We start from the raw sequence: 20,218 nt of genomic DNA on the forward strand, positions 1-20,218 counted from the left end.
TAAGTTCATAAGACTGGGAGTTGTATGAAGCATGAATTGTATAATCCTTTTTGTGGACAGAATATACTTTGCTATTTTTCAGATGTCTCCAGAACACTCATAACAAATGTTGGAATATATGTAGACATAAACCATTTTTGTAACCTCAGATCTAACTTCCTTGAAAGAATTAAACCTTATTTAGAATAGAGGTTTAATATTTCAGATGATTAGTCCAAATTGTAATATTATCTTTATTACACCTAGAATCTTAGGGTAGAAAAAGCTTTAAAAATGATCTTACTATAAAGAGAAAGCTTTAGTGTAACAACTAATAATGTCATTAATTATTAATAATGTAGTTTGATGTATGACAGAATGTTATGGTCAGGGGGCGGAGCCTCCTTGATCCCTGACGTATTTGTTATCTTCACGGTTATGAGAATATTAAATATTTTATAGATATTCATTAAAGAAAAAATTTAGTTAATTTACTTCATTATATTTCTGTTGCTATGGTAACAGAAATACAATGGAGTAAAAGGACTAATTTTTGTTTCTTTAATGAATATCTTTGATATCTTAACCCTCAAGAGGACTAGGGCCGTGTACGATGGCTAAAAATTTCCCTGGGATAACACAAATCTATCCTGAAAATTTGAAAGCAATCTGTTGGTTGGTTTTCCCGTGATACTGTTGCAGACAAACAGACAAATCCACACAACCTTTCACATTTATATACGAGTTTGATAAAAAAAATACACAAAATATCTTCTTTTTTTTTCAAAAAAGTCTTATTTATTTATCAATATTGATTTTTTTCAGCGCATTTGAAGTGCCAGTATTTTTTCCAATCTCTGAAGCACCTCTGGAATGCAATTTTCGGTATGGCATTTAGCTCCTTCAGCGATTCATTCTTTATCTCAAATGCTAGCAAAACATCCTTTCATGGTTCTTTTCAGCTTGGGGAATAGGAAGAAGTCTCAGAGAACCATGTCTGACAAATACGGAGGCTGAGGCATCATAATGGTGTTTTTGGCCAAAAATAAACAAACAGTGAAGTGTGAGCAGGAGCATTATCGTGGCACAGTTGCCATAAATTGTTTCGCCGCAAATCTGAGCATTCTCTTTTGATTGCTTCACACAAACCGTGCAGAACTTCTAGGAAGTACTCCTTGTTGACCCTACAACCTGGTGGCAAGAACTCATGATACACTAAGCTCGCTCTCTTTTTCTGTTTAGCATCCGGAACCACCATTAGGTATTACTTCACAGGATGAATGAGGAAGATATGTATAATGTAAATGAACTGTAGTCTTGTGCAGTCTCAGATTGACCATTCCTGAGATGTGTGATTAATTGAAAACCCAACCACCAAAGAACACCGGTATCCATGATCTAGTAATGATACACTAAGCTGTTGAAATCAAAGAGCACAGTGATTAGAACCTTCACATTCAATCGAACTTGACAAGTTTTTTCGTTCTTGGCTCTTCAGGAAGCTTCCATTGGGAAAATTGGGCCTTAGTTTTGATGTTTTACCCATACACCCATGTTTAATCACCAGTTACGACCCTGTTTGAGCAGTTCTGGATCGTTGTTCACTTCATTAAGTAACTCTTGAGCAATGTTCATTCAGCACTGCTTTTGGTCAAAATTCAACAATTTTGGAACAGAATTTGCTCCCATACGTTTCATGTCCAAAACATCCAAAAAAATTGCTTGGCATGAGCCAAATGATATGCCAACATCATCACCAACCTCTTTGATAGTGATTCGATGATTGTTCATAATCGTTTTCTTCACTTTTTCAGTGTTGTCATTGGATGTTGATGTGCTTGGACATCCAAGGGCACTCGTCATCTTCAATGTCTTCACAACCCTCTTGGAAATGTTTGTACCACAAATAAACACTTGTTTTATTCGTAGAAGAATTGCCAAAAGCAAAATTCAACATTTCCAATGCAGTGCTGCAGTTTATTCCATTCTTAAACCAGAATTGATTGCAAATTCTGTGTTCCATTTTTTCCACAAGTTAAAAATCACCAACCATACAAAAACATGTGTAGTCTTTTCGATAGTCAACAATAAACTAAGTATCCAGTATAGTTACCAATGTAGATATACATTAGGACAAGTATACCGACACAATAAAAAAAATTGTGAGTTGGATTTATACAGCACAGAAAATAAAAAAATTACACCTATTTTTTTATCAAACCTCATATAAGATAGTGTGTGTGTTAATTCTTATTAAATCATGTTATTTAATTTGAAGACAAACTATTTTTTTTATTTTCTTTTTTATAATTCTAATGATAAAGAATTTTATAAAATGAGATTTCTCTATTTTCCTAAACATATTAATACAATTTCAGTCAGGCAGGTCATCACAGTATATGAAGAAAAGGCAGCATTACATTGACCCTCTCAGAAAAAAATAAAATAAGCATGTAGAATGACAAACTGTACAGAATAGAATAGGACAACTTTGATTTTCAAAATTAACAAATACAAGTTTGTTAAACTTGTTTTGAATAAATCAAAGTATTCTTACTTCCACCTATAGTAAATATAATTGTAAAAGCATACATTAAGTATAACTTAATGTACAACATGCTATGATATCTAACAAGAAATCCAAGTAGTATTACTGTATTTCTTTTGTTGCCATATTTATTACATTATTAGGTGATTTTGACAGTGTAAAGTAAAATGTAGGATCCACTACAAATAAATTAGTCCAACCAAATTACACTTAAAGAAAAAAAATTTTACCTGGACTTTTATAAGTGGAAATGGTAAAAAAATAAAAAATGTTAAAAAAATAAATGCATGAGCAGAGGTGGTGATTTGGGAGGTTGAAAAAATTTTCCAATACAAAAGTTGTAGATCATGAAAAAATCTAAAACTTTTGTAGAGGTCACTTTTTATCATAACCTCAAAATTTATTAAAAAAATGCGAAAAAGTTTTTTTTATTTTTCATTTTCACAAAAATAATTTAATTTTGATGAAACTTGGTGAAAGTATATTTTTCTGTCTTAAATAACCGCAAATTTTTTTGTTGTCAATTTTCACCAGAAATTGCAATACGATTTTTCAACCCTCCACCCCCCCCCCCCAAACAATTAATCCTGATAAAGTAAATAAAAGATAACAAATAAAATTTAAAAAAAAAATGAAAAACCTACTCATCTGATTTAGAAATATGAACTTTCTTTATCCAAATTAATAAGTTAGAAAAAAAACCTGCAAATAACACAAAAGAACTACACTGTAATGTAGATTGGACCGTGTGGATGTAGATTGGATTCTCTATGCTATGTTGGGACAATAAAATGTCTGATTTTTGTAAGTTTATTATTTATAAATCTAAATTTCATTTATTATATTGAAAATGAGAAAATTTGGATTATAAATAAAAAATGAAGAAAAAAGTGAAACTTTATCTGTTTATAAACTGTATTTTGCATAATCTTTTTCTTAGGCCAGAGTCAGCAGATACATCAAATTTTCCAGTAGAGGATGGTGATGTTATATTAGTTGCGACAGATGGTGTTTTTGATAATGTACCAGATCAACTTTTAATAACCGAATTAACTAGAGTACAGGGTGAACGTGATCCTATTAAAATACAACATGTAGCTAATTCAATAGCATGGATGGCTCGTAATCTTGCGTTTGATGAGAATTTTATGTCACCATTTGCTAAATCTGCCCAAGCAAATGGTATACACACAGTAGGTAAGTACTTTTAAATAATTTTTATCATTAATAGATTAATTTCCAATTTCACGTGCCAGCACATTGTAGATTTCTTAATCATTATTTCAGTTATTATAGATTTATTATTCACTGACATTACTATTGATAAGTAAATTTCATTACTTTACTAATGAAGCAATTATTTTTTAACACCGGTAATAAATTTACCTTTCCAACGATGAAAATGAACACAGTAGAAACTCAACGATAGTCATCTCTTATAATTTGTCTCTTCAAAATATAGATTCAACATAGAGGTAGCCTTCAACTTTGAATTACACCATTGTTGGGGGGGGGGGGGGGGAAATAGGCAGCAAAAAAATCACACTCATTTCATTTTGTCACATTACTTTATGGTCAGTATTACAAGTTTTTTCATCAGAAGATTAAAATTGCAGTTAAGATTTATACATCTATATCAATCTAATTGGCATATTTAAAGAATTGTACTGTTATATACTAATAATTTACTGTTATTTCAGTTTATAGCTTATAATTGTTTCTATCTGTCTAAATCAAATAACTGTTTATAATTTTCCTGTAAGTTAAAAATGTGAAAATAGAAAATACATTAATCATAAGTTAATAAAGTTTATTTATAAATTTAAAAGCAGTTCTTTATTTTTTGAATTGTACATATGGGGGGTGGCTGAAAAGTAACTCATGTTTACTAATGACACTGCCCAACAATGAAAATGTTTTGGGCTCAAAAATAGCTTATGCTTATGTATTTCCATCTACTGAATTCAAAAATCACCATAAAAATTACCAACTAGCTCTTGCTTTGGAAATACAATGTGATGTTATTTTTTACCCAATCTACATTTTTGTTTGTTTTTGAAGTTGTCAAACCTGTTAAATGACAAAACACAATGTTTTCTAGCTGTTTGTAGGTTATAAACATTATTGCTGTTGCTGTGACTGAGTTTCATATTATTTGTGTTGTAATTAGTGCACAATTTCTGGTTTTCAAGTGCTTTTGAAGTGAAAAATTTGTTAAATCAAAATACCACAAAAATGTATAAATTCAGTGAATAATTTTTGTTACATTTGTGATGAAATAACATTTTCATCACGAAACGAAATCTGATGACTCTTGTGAAGACTGCCTACCAGCATTATTTTGGTATGAAGGTAGGGGACCAGGATAAGTCATGGGCTCCACATATATGTTGCATATATGCAACATATATGTGCTGTTGTTCAGTTCTACATGCTCTTGTTCAGTTATATACGAGAATAGCTGAAAAATAAAACACGATCTATGGCCTTTGCTGTGCCTATGGTTTGGTGGAAGCCTACAAACCATACAGATACTACACCATACAGCTACTTCTGCTTGACTCCACATATAAAGGCAGGATTGTCAATGAAGAAAAGAGGAACACTTTAATAGCCCAATCTTCCATCTGCTATTTGACCTATTCTACATTCTAGTTTACCAGTTCCTACTCCACCCCAAAATTATAAACTTAGAAGTAGAAACTTATGCAGTAGAAAATGAAGACAGTGTGGAAGAAGAACCCAACAAGCCTTCCACATCCTGTGACTGATTTTGACGAAAAGATGATATACCACACAGACTGAGTCAAGTGGAATTGAGTGATCTCATTTGAAACCTTGATTTGTCAATGGAGAAGGCAGATCTTCTAGGGTCAGGACTGCAGCAATGAAATTTTCTCCAACTTCATGTCAGGATCTCACAGTACAGACATTGTCATAGGGATCTGCTTTGTTTTTTTGAAAAGTAAAACAATCTTGTTTGCTGTGATGTTAATGGTATGATGAAATGTTTGAATTTGAATCATGATCCAACTGATTAGAGGCTATTCATAGACTCTTCCAAGCTTAGTTTGAAAGCTATCACAACATCAACCATCTTCCTTCTATTCCTGTTGGTTATGTAGTTCACATGAATGAGACTTATGCAAACATGGCAGTACTCCTAGACACAGTCAAATATGCTAAACTCAAGTGTAAAATCTTTGGCAATCTAGAAGTCATTTCTGTACTCTTAGGAATGCAACTGGGGTACACTAAATACTGCTGCATTTTATGTTTGTGGAGCAATAGGGATAGGAAATCACATTATATTCAAGCAGACTGGCCTGCAAGAAATCTTAACTCTAGCGAGAAAAATGTTATTGCCAAACCTCTTGTGGATCCAAAAGATGTTCTTCTTCCATCTCTTCATTTAAAGCTTGGTTTGATGAAAAATTTTGTCAAGTATTAACCTAGAAGGACAGGCCTTTAAGTACAACAGAGATAAATTTCCTACATTAAGTGATGCAAAAGTTAAGGAAGATGTTTTTGATGGGCCAAAAATTTGACAACTTGTAAAGGATCCTGCATTTGACCAAATTTTGGAGGGGAAAGAAAAGGAAGCTTGGGAAGCCAAACAGGGATTCATTGGCTTTTTAGACAACAAAAGAGATGAAAACTACAATCAGTTGGTGACAGTACTTTTACAAAAATACCATCAACTAGGATGCAACATGTCCCTTAAAATCCATTTTCTCCACTCACACCTGGAAGTTTTCCCTCCTAGTTGTGGAATTGTCGGTGATGAACATGGAGAAAGATTCCATCAGGATATTTCTGCAATAGAACAAAGATATGAGGGCCATTGGAATGAAGCAATGCTTGCAGATTACTGCTGGTTTATGTGTAAGCTCCGGAACTCACAAGAGGCAAGCCAAAAGACAATGATCTCATGAAGCCACCACATGATTCTCTTCAGACTCAACCAACTGCCAGGTATTCTTCCATCAATTAAGAATTCTTAGAATGTAACTGACATTAAAAAAATTCAAATGGACTTTCTATGTTGTTGGTATACGCAATTAAAATGTATTTTTTTCTCTTGCTCCATTAAAATAAAATACTTCCACCTAATGTATATCACAGAAACTAGGGCTAATAAAAACTTTTCTTTGTCATATTCGTTTTTCTCAACCCAAAATTAATAAAATTTGACTCATGAAGTGAAACAAACATTCAAAAAAAATTTTTTTGGTGGGCAGTGTAATTTGTAAACGGTAAGAGATATTTAATAAAAAACAAAAAAGGAATGAAATTAAATTTATTGGGTGTAAGAGCTTACATTTACTCATTATCACATTTACAGATAAATTCTATTAAATGTATTGTCCAACCGCTGGATTGGAAACAATCCTGAGGCATTTCCCTATCAGCTCCCCCTGTCAGCTTAAAAAAAAGGAATTTTAGAGACTGTGGCATGCTCATTCTCCACAAACAAAATTTTATGTACTGTATAATTCCCTGTTTGAGAACAACGCATATTTACTCACGGAAGTTTATTATCGATTAACAGTTTTGCATTAATCAGTTTAAATATATGCTAAATAAAAGTTAATTTTCTTCTGAAATTGAAGAACTAGTATAATTTCATTAAGAGAAAACATTGCTTGTGTCTCAGGTTGTTTCACCTCTGAAAGTATTAACCTGTGCTATAAATTGTGTAATAAGACTCCACTGGAGATATTTAAGTGCATTAATTTTTCATGTTCTTTTTTACACTATCACAGTATATACTGTGTAGTATTTGTTTCTACTGTAAACAAATATTTTGGGTAGCTTACATTGAAAGTAAGCTGTCCTGAAAATAATCTATAGACTAACCCTAAGACTTGTTTCCTACCCTGTGGTTGCAGTATTTGAAGTATTTATTGGGAAGAGCCGGATGTCTTAATCCCACTCTCAATAACCAATACACTGAAGTAGTGTAGATAATATCATCTGTTAGTTATTAGGTTGTGTGTTGATTAAATATTAATTAGTTTACAGGTAGTTGGGTATAACTAAATTTATGTAAATCTATCTGTTTTTGAGAGACAGTTATCAATATTTAAAAAAATATTTTTATATAATATATACAAATATTTTTTAAAAATAATGTTTAAAACTTGGTTAAAATCCTGGAGTTGAGCTCCGAGTTAAAGGATTTTATAATATCTGGAAAGCTACAAGATAAATAAAGTTGTCCTTTGTTTTCATACATAGCTGTGTTACATTCTAGATTCACCTGCTCAGGAGGAGCTATTAATTAAATTGCAGTAACTAATGATGATAGAATTTAGAAAACACTAGTGTTAATATAATGTCATTGGTTTGATTTGATCTCCATTTATATACCTTGCTCTTGGAAAGACAAATATTGTCATGTTCAGTATCACCTTTTTTTTTTCATTTTCCTGTTTAGCCTCTGGGAATTACCCCTTCAGGTATTACTTCAGAGGATGATATGTATGAGTGTAAATGAAGTGTAGTCTTGGACAGTCTCAGTTCTACCATTCATTAGATGTGTGGTTAATTGAAACAACCTCCAAAGAACATCAGTGACCATGATCTAGTATTCAAATTCATATAAAAGTAACTAACTGCCTTTACTAGGACTTGAATGCTGGAACTCTCGACTTCCAGATCAGCTGATTTGGGAAGATGTGTTCACCACTAGACCAACCTGGTGGGTTATGTTCAGTATCACCTAGAAAGAATAAAGTTCACAAAAAACTACTTAACATGTTTTGAAAATTTTTCGTTTAATTTTATTATAAAGTAGTTTTTAATAGTAAGTTAAATGATTCTTTGCAAATTTACTAAGTTTTTATTAACACATATATAGTGTGATTGATCCAATAAATGAGATTAGAACTATGAAGTCAGTGAATGCCCTGTGGCAGTGACCTTAAACCTTCAGTTACACGTTAGAACTCGGAACTGAACATTTAAACTTTTGTTCTGCCCTTGAAATATCTTTAACTGGTTCTGATTATTTACTTTAAAGGGTTTTTGGTATTTGAATAATAACAATAAGTATTTTATTGTTTTTTTTCCCAGTTAGTCTCAAAATAATTTATAAATATGAACTACATACCTGTTGCCTGAATTAATTAGATTTATTTTTCAATTTTTTTCAGGTGGTAAACCTGATGATATTACAGTACTTTTGGCAACAGTAGCATTTTGATAAGAACATTTATTTACCGATGTGCTTTATAATAAATATACTATTTATTATTAGCAAGCATTTGTTTAATATCATTAAATGTTGAATTTTTTTTTAACATCTGCGTGACTGAATAGGTCATTATTGTAAAATAGTGATATATGACACTTGATTAATTTTTTTTGTAGTTAAGTAATATATTTATGGCAATGCAACTTTCAGGGTGATTCATAAAATATTTTTTGTCATTATATGTATTAAAAAAAATTTTACACAAACATTGCATTTAAATATATTGTGATTTTTTTTTGAGTTTTCAATGAAATATCTGATCAAATGCACTCAATTTATCTGACTGCATTTTTTTATTCTAAAAATTAGGCTGAAGTTTTCAGGTGATTATTAATAATTTAAGGTTTTTTTTTTTTTATATATAATTTATCAGTTTTTGTATCTAATCACCTGCTAAAGAATCTAATGTTGAAATGAATTATGAATGTGAAATTGTATAACATGAATTTCAATGTATAATAATTACTTTAAGAGCAGCTATAGAAAAAAACTATGACTGTTTTGTGTGTTCATGAAGTGCAGGCTACAAGAAAAAAATGAGGGTATAATATAATATAACCTTAGTTCAGTTTAGGATTTTAATAAATGTTTCTGGTTAAGTATCTGAAGTTGTGTCTAATGTGCTACATTAATAAAAATGTTCAGAGCTGTAAGTCTTCCTATGAATCAGTTTAACTGATGTTTCTGGAAAGTTCATAGTTCCATTGCATGCTACATTTTTAACAAGAGATAAATATAAGAGTACCCCATTGCACGTCCCAAAACAGCATCTCAGGGGCACCCCGTTTGTTACCAGTTGATGGTGATGATTGGTCTAGCCTCCATGAAGTGCTCATGTCACTTCATCACTCTAGCCTTACACACAATCCCCCACAGGAAGCGCATTATTATTAAACAGAGATCTTTATTAAACAGAAATTTTTTAAATTTATTTTATATTATTTTATTTTATTTAACGTAAATTTAATTCTATTATTTTTGTAATATTATTCATTCGATTGATTTGAATCATTCAGTTCAAACCCAGCTGACATAATGATAGAGGCCCACAGTTCATTAATTCATTTCATTAAAGTTTATGATTCAACTGGCAATCTCCACTACTATTTATGTACTTTTATATAGCCTATGACACTCCTGGTAACATAAGGATTCCAATGTGAGGTCTTACATACAAATCGGTTCAGTTGTTGAGCTGCTACAGTGGAACAAAGCATTCATACAAATGTGTACACCCTAAATACATTACACTCCTTTTTGGGCAGTCGTTTAAAAACAAAAGATTGAAACCTTTCTTGTTTTCAATGTTTAATTTGATTTATTTGTTTTTTATTGTCAGTTTTTTTTCAGTATTAAATGATACTATCCTACAGTATTATTTAAATCTTTTAAGTGTAATGTGTAGTATCAATAATTTTATTAATTTTCTCTTTTATTTGTGCTGGTTTCATTCTATTGGACTTTGATCAAAGAGCCTAGGTGTTTTATCATTTACTTTTTTTTCTGAAACCTACATGAACTTTTTAAACATTAACAGAATTTTCTGGTTAAAGTGAGAAATCCTTACAAAATTGTTAACAATTTTTTTTATTTTTTACAAAATGTATTTTTTTGCCAAGGTATTTATAGACGTATAAATATTTTTTTACCTTGAGATATTTTTTTTTTTACATTTTCCTTTAAAGTCCTTCTAATAATCTTACATGATATTATATTGTGGGAAGATTATCCAGATAATTTTATTATCATTTGTATGGTAATTGGTGCTGCAGTTTGGTGTGCGGCATTGCACTTCCAAATCATATGTAAAGAAAAGGAAAATGAATGGCTTTGTTAATTCAGTCTTCAAGATAATTTAGATGTTTTTTGTTAATTTTTAACTTTTAAAACTTGAAATTTTTTTGTTTTATAATTAGGAAATTGAATTCAATTATTAAAATTTTCTTACAAATTTATTTTTAATAAAATAATTTAAAATGTAAGTTATTCTCGTCGCATTTTTTCCATTTTATGTATTGTTCAGTTTTTAAATTTTCAGGAAGTAACATGATGCTGAAATATATTGATATCCATATTAATGATTGTTATCCATATTAATTGTATTGATCAAAATAAAAAAAATCTATCTAACTATTCCATTGTATCCTGCATTTCATTTAAAAACGGATCAATTTGGTTTTAAAATAATCAAACTTTATTTTTTTTTTCTATAATGACATTTTTCTTGTTAATAAGGTTATTTCTTTGCCACTTTTTAGAAAAATATTATTTTATTCATTTTTGTTTAAAAAAATGTTATTAAAAAGGTATGAAGAATACAAAAGTTATGATTGATAAAAATATTTATGTGTAGATGATGTTTGCTCTGATTACTATAACATATTAATTTACTTTAACGTATTAATGTTGTGATGCATTAATTTATAGATTAAAGACTTTTAACAAAAAAAAAACTTAGTAATGAAAACTAATAATATTATGTTGTAATTTGGATTATTTATTGTTATTATTAATGTTTTGAGAATTCAATTCTAAGGTCATTTCAGACTAAAAAGATATATATTAATACAGTATAAACAAAATATACTACATAATTACAACAAAGGTTCTCATCAATTATTTAATCCAATCAAAAAATTTTTTTTACCATTTATTTCTATTGTAAGCGTCCTCTGATTGTTGTCCACACTTGTCTTAATATTTATTTAACTCTGGATGTTTATTCGTGTTTTGATTTAATTATTTATAAAACATTTTTGTAACAAGATATCAGCCTATCTAAATACATACTATTACTGTAACATAGTAAAGATAATTTTTTTTATTAATTTGTAATAGTTTTAAGTCCACCGCTTTTATTTATTATAAATATCGAATCGTGTGTGTAAAATATTACAGTTTATTTATTTGTTAGTTCATCTCTCTGTTATCCATTCTTTCATTTATATTCGTAATTTTATTCTTCATTTATTGCCATAAAGATTATATTATATACGTAATATTGTAAATAATAAAATAACTTGAATTATCAGTTTCATTTTTAAAAATAAAATTTGTCCTGATAATTATTGTTATTATAGTGAATTTATTATAACTTTAAAAAAATTAATAAATAATGTTTTTATAGCAATAAAATGATTATGTATTAATACACTGGACATATAGATTGTAAAAATATTATATTTTTTTAATTTCATTTTTGTCTTATTTGATTTTTTATGTGTTACTTATATTATTTTGTACAATAAAGAAATTAAATTATTTTTATTAAAATTAATTAGTCATAATATTTGTTTCTTTTTTATTACCTGATTATTTCAAATTTTGTGTTTTTCAAATAAATTTTGATTTATCAAAAAATTTGAACATTTTGGTTACTGCAGCAGTTAAAAGTGTGTAATAGTTTACATTTTAATTTTAAGCTAGTGGCAATATAAATAAGTAGGATGTGTACCTATTTTAATAATTAATTTTTGTTAATATTGTTCATGTTATAATATTTGAGATAAATTTATTGATAATCAAATAATAACTCCATTGCAATTAGTGGTCACTGATTCTATTTGTAATTTCTCTACCCAGGATGATAGTAGCACATTACTGATCAATGATTTTGTGCTGACCCGCATAAATATATGAAACAAAAATGATTTTTTCATCAGAATTAAATGAGCCATCAGAGAATATATTCTAGGTTCCTAGAGAAGATATTATTTGAGTTTTATAAAATGTGGAAGTATCCAGGTGAATTAACAGAGGGGAGTGGAACTTCAGTGCATAAATGCTTTTGCAGTTGGTTTAAAACTACTGTTACTGCAAATTTTAATTTTTTTAAAATTAAAAATATTACAGAAATGTTAAGTGAGGGCAAAAAATATCTTCCTGTATTTTTATATAAAAACAGAAAAAAAACTGTTCTTATTGCACATGAAAATGAACTACAACTTATAAAGTTTTATAAAACTTGCAATGTTTTTGGAGTAAGATCTTGAAAAAATTAAAACTGATTCAAAAGTGCACTGAGAAACAGTGCATCATTCAGAATAAAAATAATCAATTGTGCAATAAATTGGATAAAAACAAAAATTATAAATAATTTTTTCATGAAAAACAATCGGTACTGATGTGTACTATGTTTTTAAGGAATATTTAGGTCACATTACATTCTAGGATGACATATTTAAAATCACAAGACCACATTCGTTTTTTTGTTAGTCAAGTTTTATCAAATTTATATGGTAAATACTTATATTATTTTGGAACCGATTGTGCTTGTTGATTTATTAACTAGCAACATTAGCTTTAAATTGAAGAGAAGAATTGCAGCATGAATATTATGAAATACGTAGGAATACTTATAGCTTTCATCACTTCTAGTTAGTACCATTAACATTGACAAATATTGAGTTAAATTACATATCAATAAAAAATCAATGATGGACTCAAACCTGTTCTTATTTACTAATTAATACTTAATGTTGTAATATAATTATCTGTAATAAATTTACTAATATCCTTAAACTTAAAACTGGTGTTCACTGTATGTAATTTTAGGAAGAAAACATTTATTTTCTGTGATGAATTATAATTTACACTATATTTTATTAGAATTCTTGTTGTTGATTAATGTTTAACTTACTTAAATAGATTGTATTTTATTTATTTATGGAAAAAGGTAATTTATTACATATATTTAATGTATTTGTAAATTTTAGGGAATATAATTATAATCTACTAAGTGAAAAACCAAAGATATTTATCTTTAAAACTGTAGGAGAGTAAGTAAAATAAAGTCAACACATGACTTTATTTTATTAAAATCATTAATGAGTGAACACTCAAGCATCATCATTCATTTATTAAGCTGGAATATTGTATATTGTTCCTCCCCAGCATGTTAACATTGTTTCTTTAACTATATAAAATAATGTTTTTAGTTTTTTGACTAAATGAGTGAGTCATTGAACTACAGCAAAGTGCTTTCCATGCTTTTATTAGATTCAGAAAATTTTGTTAGTTCTCTATACATAGTATACAACAGGAGTTATTTTGTTATTTATGTTGTTAGTAATGGAACTACAAATAAAAAGGTTTAAAATTCATTTTATTTTTTAAATTAACATATAGTAATTCAAACTGAACACAAATAATTGTTAATATTACTTTTTTTAAAGAAAAAAAAATAAAATTATTTAATTGATTTGATTACTAGTTGGTTAATAATAAATCTTACTTGTCGTTTGTGTATTTATCTATTGAACTTTTTATTTTTCTTCTCCCAAGGTTGTAACTCAATATCCTAACTGTAAACACTCACCATGTGTGTGGTGACATGTTTTATTGTGAGGTGGAGTGTGCACATGGTTTGTATTCGAATTTAGAATGTTCTAACACACATTGAAGCAGGACTAAAATAATATTGATCCAAACAGATTTATTTTTTGAGTTTATTTTACCTATTATTTTTTCAAAATTGTTTATAGTTTTTTATAAATGATTTTTTTTTTATTTATTGCTTTTGTTTTTTATACATGTTTAGTATTTTCACAAAAATCTCTACTTCATCAGATTTTTTTATACAATTTATTTTTAAATTATAGAAGGCTGTTTACCATCTTAAGGGGTTACACACTTCTCTATAATTTTGATATTATTTTAGATGAAATTTTTAATTAAATTTTATAATAAAGAAAATTTTGTGAACAAAGATCTTTTATAAAAATATTAAACATAGAAGAAAATCAAAAGCAGCAAGTGCAAAAAAATTTACATATAAAATTATATTTGCTGGTAGGATGAAGTCTGTATAACTATTTACTTTGGTATTATGTGGTCTTTTTTCTTTAGATTTGCCTGAACTATATTAGTAATAAATAAAAAAATTGTTTATATTTTATTCAAATGCTTACGTACTTCAAAATACTTATCATTATGATTCAACTCTTAAAGTTCACTGCTTTTCTGATAATGTAAAACATTTCAGTAAATCTTATATTGGATAAGTCATATTTTTATCTTTTGGTTCTCAAATTTTAATTCTTATAGTAATAATATTTTGAAGTTGGGAATAACCAGAAATTACAGGGAACCACTATTTTGGGACAGGTAGTCAGTCATTTTGGAATTTCCAGTTTTGTAACTTTCAAACACCTTGTCTTGTAACAGTAATTACCATCATGAAAATTAAATACACTTTCTTTAGAATATTTATTATTTCTTTAATCCTCTGGAGTATTCTTCATAATTAAATTATAATTTTTTAAAGTAAAATTGGCATTTTGGCTTGATAATGTAAGAATGTTGAAAACTTTTCTTAAAAATTTGACAAATTTTGGTTCAAGAACCAAAAATGAATATATTCCTTTTTCACTCGCTTTTCCATTCTGGTAGTGTTTCTTTATTTGTTCAGGATGTTAATGTTATTAAAATAACATTAACATTATTTTACCTGCTGTAAAATCACTAATCTCTGCAGCACAATAATATAAAATGACAGTCTTCTATCCGAAAGGCTTCAGATGCAAATCCTAATCAAATTGATATTTTTTTTATATGCTACAGAATTTCCAATAAATATTGTCGTACATAAGATTTGATCTTGTCGTCAGCTAATAATTTGAAAGAAATCTATGTGAACATCCCTTTTTTATCAAATATCTTATTTCAGCTTCATTATCAAAGATGCATTTCTTGTAGCTAAATCAGAGCTGCCATTACTTTAGATTACCTCAATTTTGTATAACTATTAAGTTACTGATTTTTTTTTTTTAATTGTTACAAAAATCTTAGAATACATTTACTTAAAAATTGTTTGTTTTTGTATTTATATAAGTTTTGAGTAAACATCATTTTAGATAGAATTTAATGTTTAAATTCAAATAATTGTTTATTATTACTTTTTTACATTAACGTATTTGATTACATAATTAGTAGATTATTGAACTTGTTTGATAAATATAAATAGTTATAATAGAGCTTATTATTAATTAAATGTTAAAATGCCAAGAAGGCCAATTAATATAAAATTATTATGTATCAAAATAAAAGATTAGGAATTTGTACTTTATTAAAAACAAAGTATTTCAAAATTAAACACATTTGTACAAAGTTTAAATTATTTTTTCTTTCTTTTAAATAAAGTAAGCATAATTTTTATCTGTAAAGCATTTCATAACATAGTTGTGAAAATGTTTTTTTTTTAATATATAAAAATATTTGTTTATGAACTATATTTAATTTATTTTCTAAAAGTTCTGGAGTTTTACCATTAAAATTAGAAGATTTAGTGTTAGAAGTATAGCTGATTTAGAATTACTTAAACATTTTATTAGTTAATACCAATCTTAATTAACATGTAAATCAATAATTTTGATTTTATAATATTTTTTAAATAATTATGACTTAGTGGGTATTTATAGGTTGTATTAAGTGTTAAAATGTGACAAATGGTGTCAGCCATTACAATTATTTCTGTATTGTAATTTTTTAAAGTTTTTTTTTTGTTGAAAAAAGTAAGAGATTTATTGATATTGAACTGATTTCTTTAAAAAGTTGTGTAATCAAAATTTATTACATAGTTATGATGAAATTTATTCTCCTTGTTACAAAAATATGTTTCTATAATTTTACTTAAATACTCATATTTAGTTTCTAGACATTTGGTACTTTTACAGTTAGACGATATCTGAATTCCATTTTTTTAAAGGAAAAAAGTTGCTTAGTCAAATAACCTATTATCCAGTATGGTGCCTATTGTGGATGGCATTTTTTATATTGTTCAAATCTGTCTATAGTAAGAATCAAATACAGTCAACAAAGTAATAATAGATTTATAAGGCTTATTGAACAGGAAATAGAGCCCCTGAATCAGTTCACAGGCAGCTGCTCACAAATCACATTTAGAATGCTATTTTGAGTTTATGAATTCCCTAACCACAAAAACCTAAACTGACAAAAACAAGAATGGGGAGAAGAAAGGTTAAGGAAATAGCATGGGTAGTAAGAAAGAAAGGTCTACTTAAGAAGAAACTGCAATCCCACCCAGAGAGCTCACTATATTGGGTGTTCATCCTCTCACAGTTTCTCAGACCAGAACATTTTTGCTCAGGATGGAAGACAATTAATATCAATGATTTTATTTTGGCCAACTTAAATGTATGATTTTTTCTTTAAAAATGAGAATCATCTGAGTATAGATAAACTGTTTTTGAAGAAACATCATCACCTAAATATATACAGTTGTGCAGATATGATTGTTTGAACTTTCAAATTAGAAAATAGCTAAAAAATGTGCTCTTATAAAAGACTTATTTATTTATTACTAGTTTGTATTCAGTGTACAGAAAATATTTTTTTTTTACATGACTGATTTATTTATTTTATTTGTAATGACTGACATGACTGATTTATAATATATAATCACATATTTTGATAATGAGAAATATCTGAATTTTTTTTCAAAGTTGTTAACACTATCAATTAAAATAATCATGTATTTGTAATACTGATTTGGTGTGTAATTTAAGCTTGACTATTTTTTAAGTCTTGCGGTTGCTTCAGGACTTGTCTAGCAGGTTGGTGTCAGGAAGGTGATCCACTAGTAGAATTGTCACTAAATCCTTACTCAGCCTAAGAAAAATTAAAAAGTGGTATGTGTCTGTATATTATGATTCCAAAGTAATGTATACTTTTTAATATGTAATAAAATTATTTATTAGAAATTTCAATATAATCCTGATTAATTTTCCTATGCTTTACTGTCGGCAGTTTTTACAATAGGGTTGTTTTTAACTAGCTTCTGTTTGCTTAAAACTAATAATAATTTATATAATAAAAAAATAATTTAGTATGTATTAATATCAGAAAACTGAAATTATTTTGTTCAAATGATTCTTAATGTATTGTTGACCATTTTTTATCAATCAGATTATTGAACTATTTTCCTACTTAGAATATATTTTTAAGAATATAGAGCTATGAAAAAAATAAACGCATAATTAGTTTTATAAATTAAATTTTTAGAAGTTTGCAAGCATACCTTGATCAGTGTATAAGCAACTTCACAAGTCATGTGTAAATCACTTGTATGTAATATGTTTTATTAACAAATAAAATTTGTTTTTTTTTTAATAAGTTTGTATTCAGAATAAAATATTGTATTACTTTTACATGAAAGAACTGGTTAATTTAGAACAGTATTTATTGAAAAATAGATCACATTTTTTTTTATTTATACTTGCTGACACTAATAGTACAACTCAGGATGGTATAGATTGAAGTGAAAAATTGAAACAGAGGATGAAATTCCCATTTGGAACAGTTCATTTAATATATATTTTAGGACATTATGTGTGTGATAGTTCTGTTATTTTGAAAGCTACATTGTATTCAAATTTTGTTAACTATTTTCTGCGAGTCTTTATTTGCATATGTCAGTATATGTATGTTTTATTGGTTTATCTGTGACTTAATTCTATTTTGTCGAGGAATGTGCTGCTATGTCCATTTTGTGTGGGTTAGGTATTTCATTGAGTAGAGTTCTATGAGGTCTTCAGGTGGCATTTGTTGTATAGCAGGTAGTTTACATGAGGTCAAATGGTTTGAGGTATTGTTAATGTAAACATTTAAGATAGATTTCTGTGTATTTTTGTCACTTTTTTTGTGGAAGTAACCAATAAAATATAGATAAATGAAGTAACTGATTTGCTACTTCAAAAATTTATAAAGTAACAATATTTTATATCAGTTAGTTATCATTCTACATTCAGTTATCTAAAATTTGACTTTGCAAAATTCTCTTCAAAATCTGTGATTTTTTCCTTTGTTTACCTGTAAAAAAAATAAAGAGTAATATATAATATTTTTGTGTTTTGTGCAGAAGACTTTTGTTTATCAATATTATAATATAATTACATTTTTTGTTCAATTTTTTGTTTTTGTTGGTGTAGTAAAATGCCAATATCAATGCCCGGTTATAGTGTGTGAATTAATAATATACTTTTAGTTATATTATCTGTAATGGTTGCCGATGATATTAATTTGAAATTTAAACTTTTTGTTATGAATCTACCAAATTTTTTATCGTAATAATTTTTTTAAATTTATTTTAAAATGTTTTAAATTAATTTTTTTCTTTAATTTATTTAAAACATGTAAATTAAAAAAAAAAACTTTTTATTATACTATTTGGTTTGTTACATCATTACAAAAAGTTTAAATTAAAAAATGTATTTTTATAGGTGATTGCAGCCAGTGGCTTAATGTTATATTAATTTCAAGGTGGAGAGTATTTGACTGATTTAATCTAGGAAGATTTTATTCTCCTGTAATGCATATTTGTCTCTTAGAAGAAAAAAGAGTAAAATAACAAATTTTTTAATAAAAAAAAAACTATAAGAATAAATTTTACTTGAAAAGTAAGCATTGCAGCAATGTTTTTCTTTCTATCAAATTGTATTGTTGGTCTTTTAAAGTAAAGTAAATTTTCATTCTAATTAGTGTTAAACATACTTGAATGCAAGAACACTTTTCATTCTTGAGGCCAATATTGTATGTTTGAAGTTTTTTAAACAATGTTACAATGATAATGTAGGTGTTACATTTTAATTCCAATAGTTTATTATAGAGTCTAAAGTTTATTATTCATTATTTTATCTTAACCATTTGTCAGAATTATTTTTTAAATATTTTTAACTAGTTATATAATTAGTATAAATAAATAAATATTCATAAATTTACTATTTTTAATGTTTTTTTTTTGTTTGTTTATATTCTACTATTTACTATTGTTATAATTGATAACATTTTATTCTAAAAATTTCTGAAATGTATTATCTTCCAACATTTAGAATCAGTTTTATTGAACCTAAACAAAAATTATACACAATAATGATCTTTGTACAAAAATAATTCATTAATTATATTTATATTTTAAATGAATATATTTTTTTTTAATTTGCATATAATGGACACAATTATTTTTGAATTATTAATAAGCAGAAATCTTTTTATTCCCATAAAGTTTGCAAAGGTTAGCAATTAAATACAAAAAAAAAATATTAGCTTTCGAATTTGCACTGTAGTTTGTGCTTGACCGTATTTAAAATTTTAATTCAAAACAATTGAATGTTCATGTTATACATTTGCATTTCCTAATATATCAGAAAACATTTATTGAAGTAAATTACTGTGACTTTTTTGTATAACATTTTTGAGAAAAAGAAAAATTACATTATAGCAAAAGAAAAAAAATACTTCATACATGTGTGTACGTGTGAATATGATGTAGCAATAATATTTATTATTTTATGTATTTTCAATTGTATACAATTAATTACACTATTTTACACATTTATATTAGGGTTAATGAAAATTATATGTGCTGTTTAAAATTCAGTGTCTTGTTAATTAGAAATATTTGTTGAAATTTCAAA

The 20,218-nt window shown here is 27.3% G+C and overlaps 1 protein-coding gene across 2 annotated transcripts in view; it reads left to right on the forward strand.

Annotated features, from left to right (window-relative positions):
* The window catches only part of LOC142324133 (protein phosphatase PTC7 homolog), a 50,490-nt gene extending 36,155 nt beyond the window's left edge, over window positions 1-14,335 (forward strand). Inside the window, exons 4-5 of one of the 2 annotated variants that reach the window (XM_075364814.1) lie at window positions 3,468-3,724; window positions 8,686-14,335. In XM_075364814.1, the coding sequence (XP_075220929.1) occupies window positions 3,468-3,724; window positions 8,686-8,735 (307 nt within the window). In that variant the 3' untranslated portion in view covers window positions 8,736-14,335. Of the gene's footprint in view, window positions 1-3,467; window positions 3,725-7,967; window positions 8,080-8,685 lie in introns of those variants that run through there. The other variant, XM_075364815.1, reaches the window with a different exon arrangement.
* Window positions 14,336-20,218: the final 5,883 nt, after the last annotated feature.

This window comes from Lycorma delicatula, chromosome 4 (assembly GCF_047948215.1).
Source record: "Lycorma delicatula isolate Av1 chromosome 4, ASM4794821v1, whole genome shotgun sequence".
Lineage (NCBI taxonomy): Eukaryota > Metazoa > Arthropoda > Insecta > Hemiptera > Fulgoridae > Lycorma > Lycorma delicatula.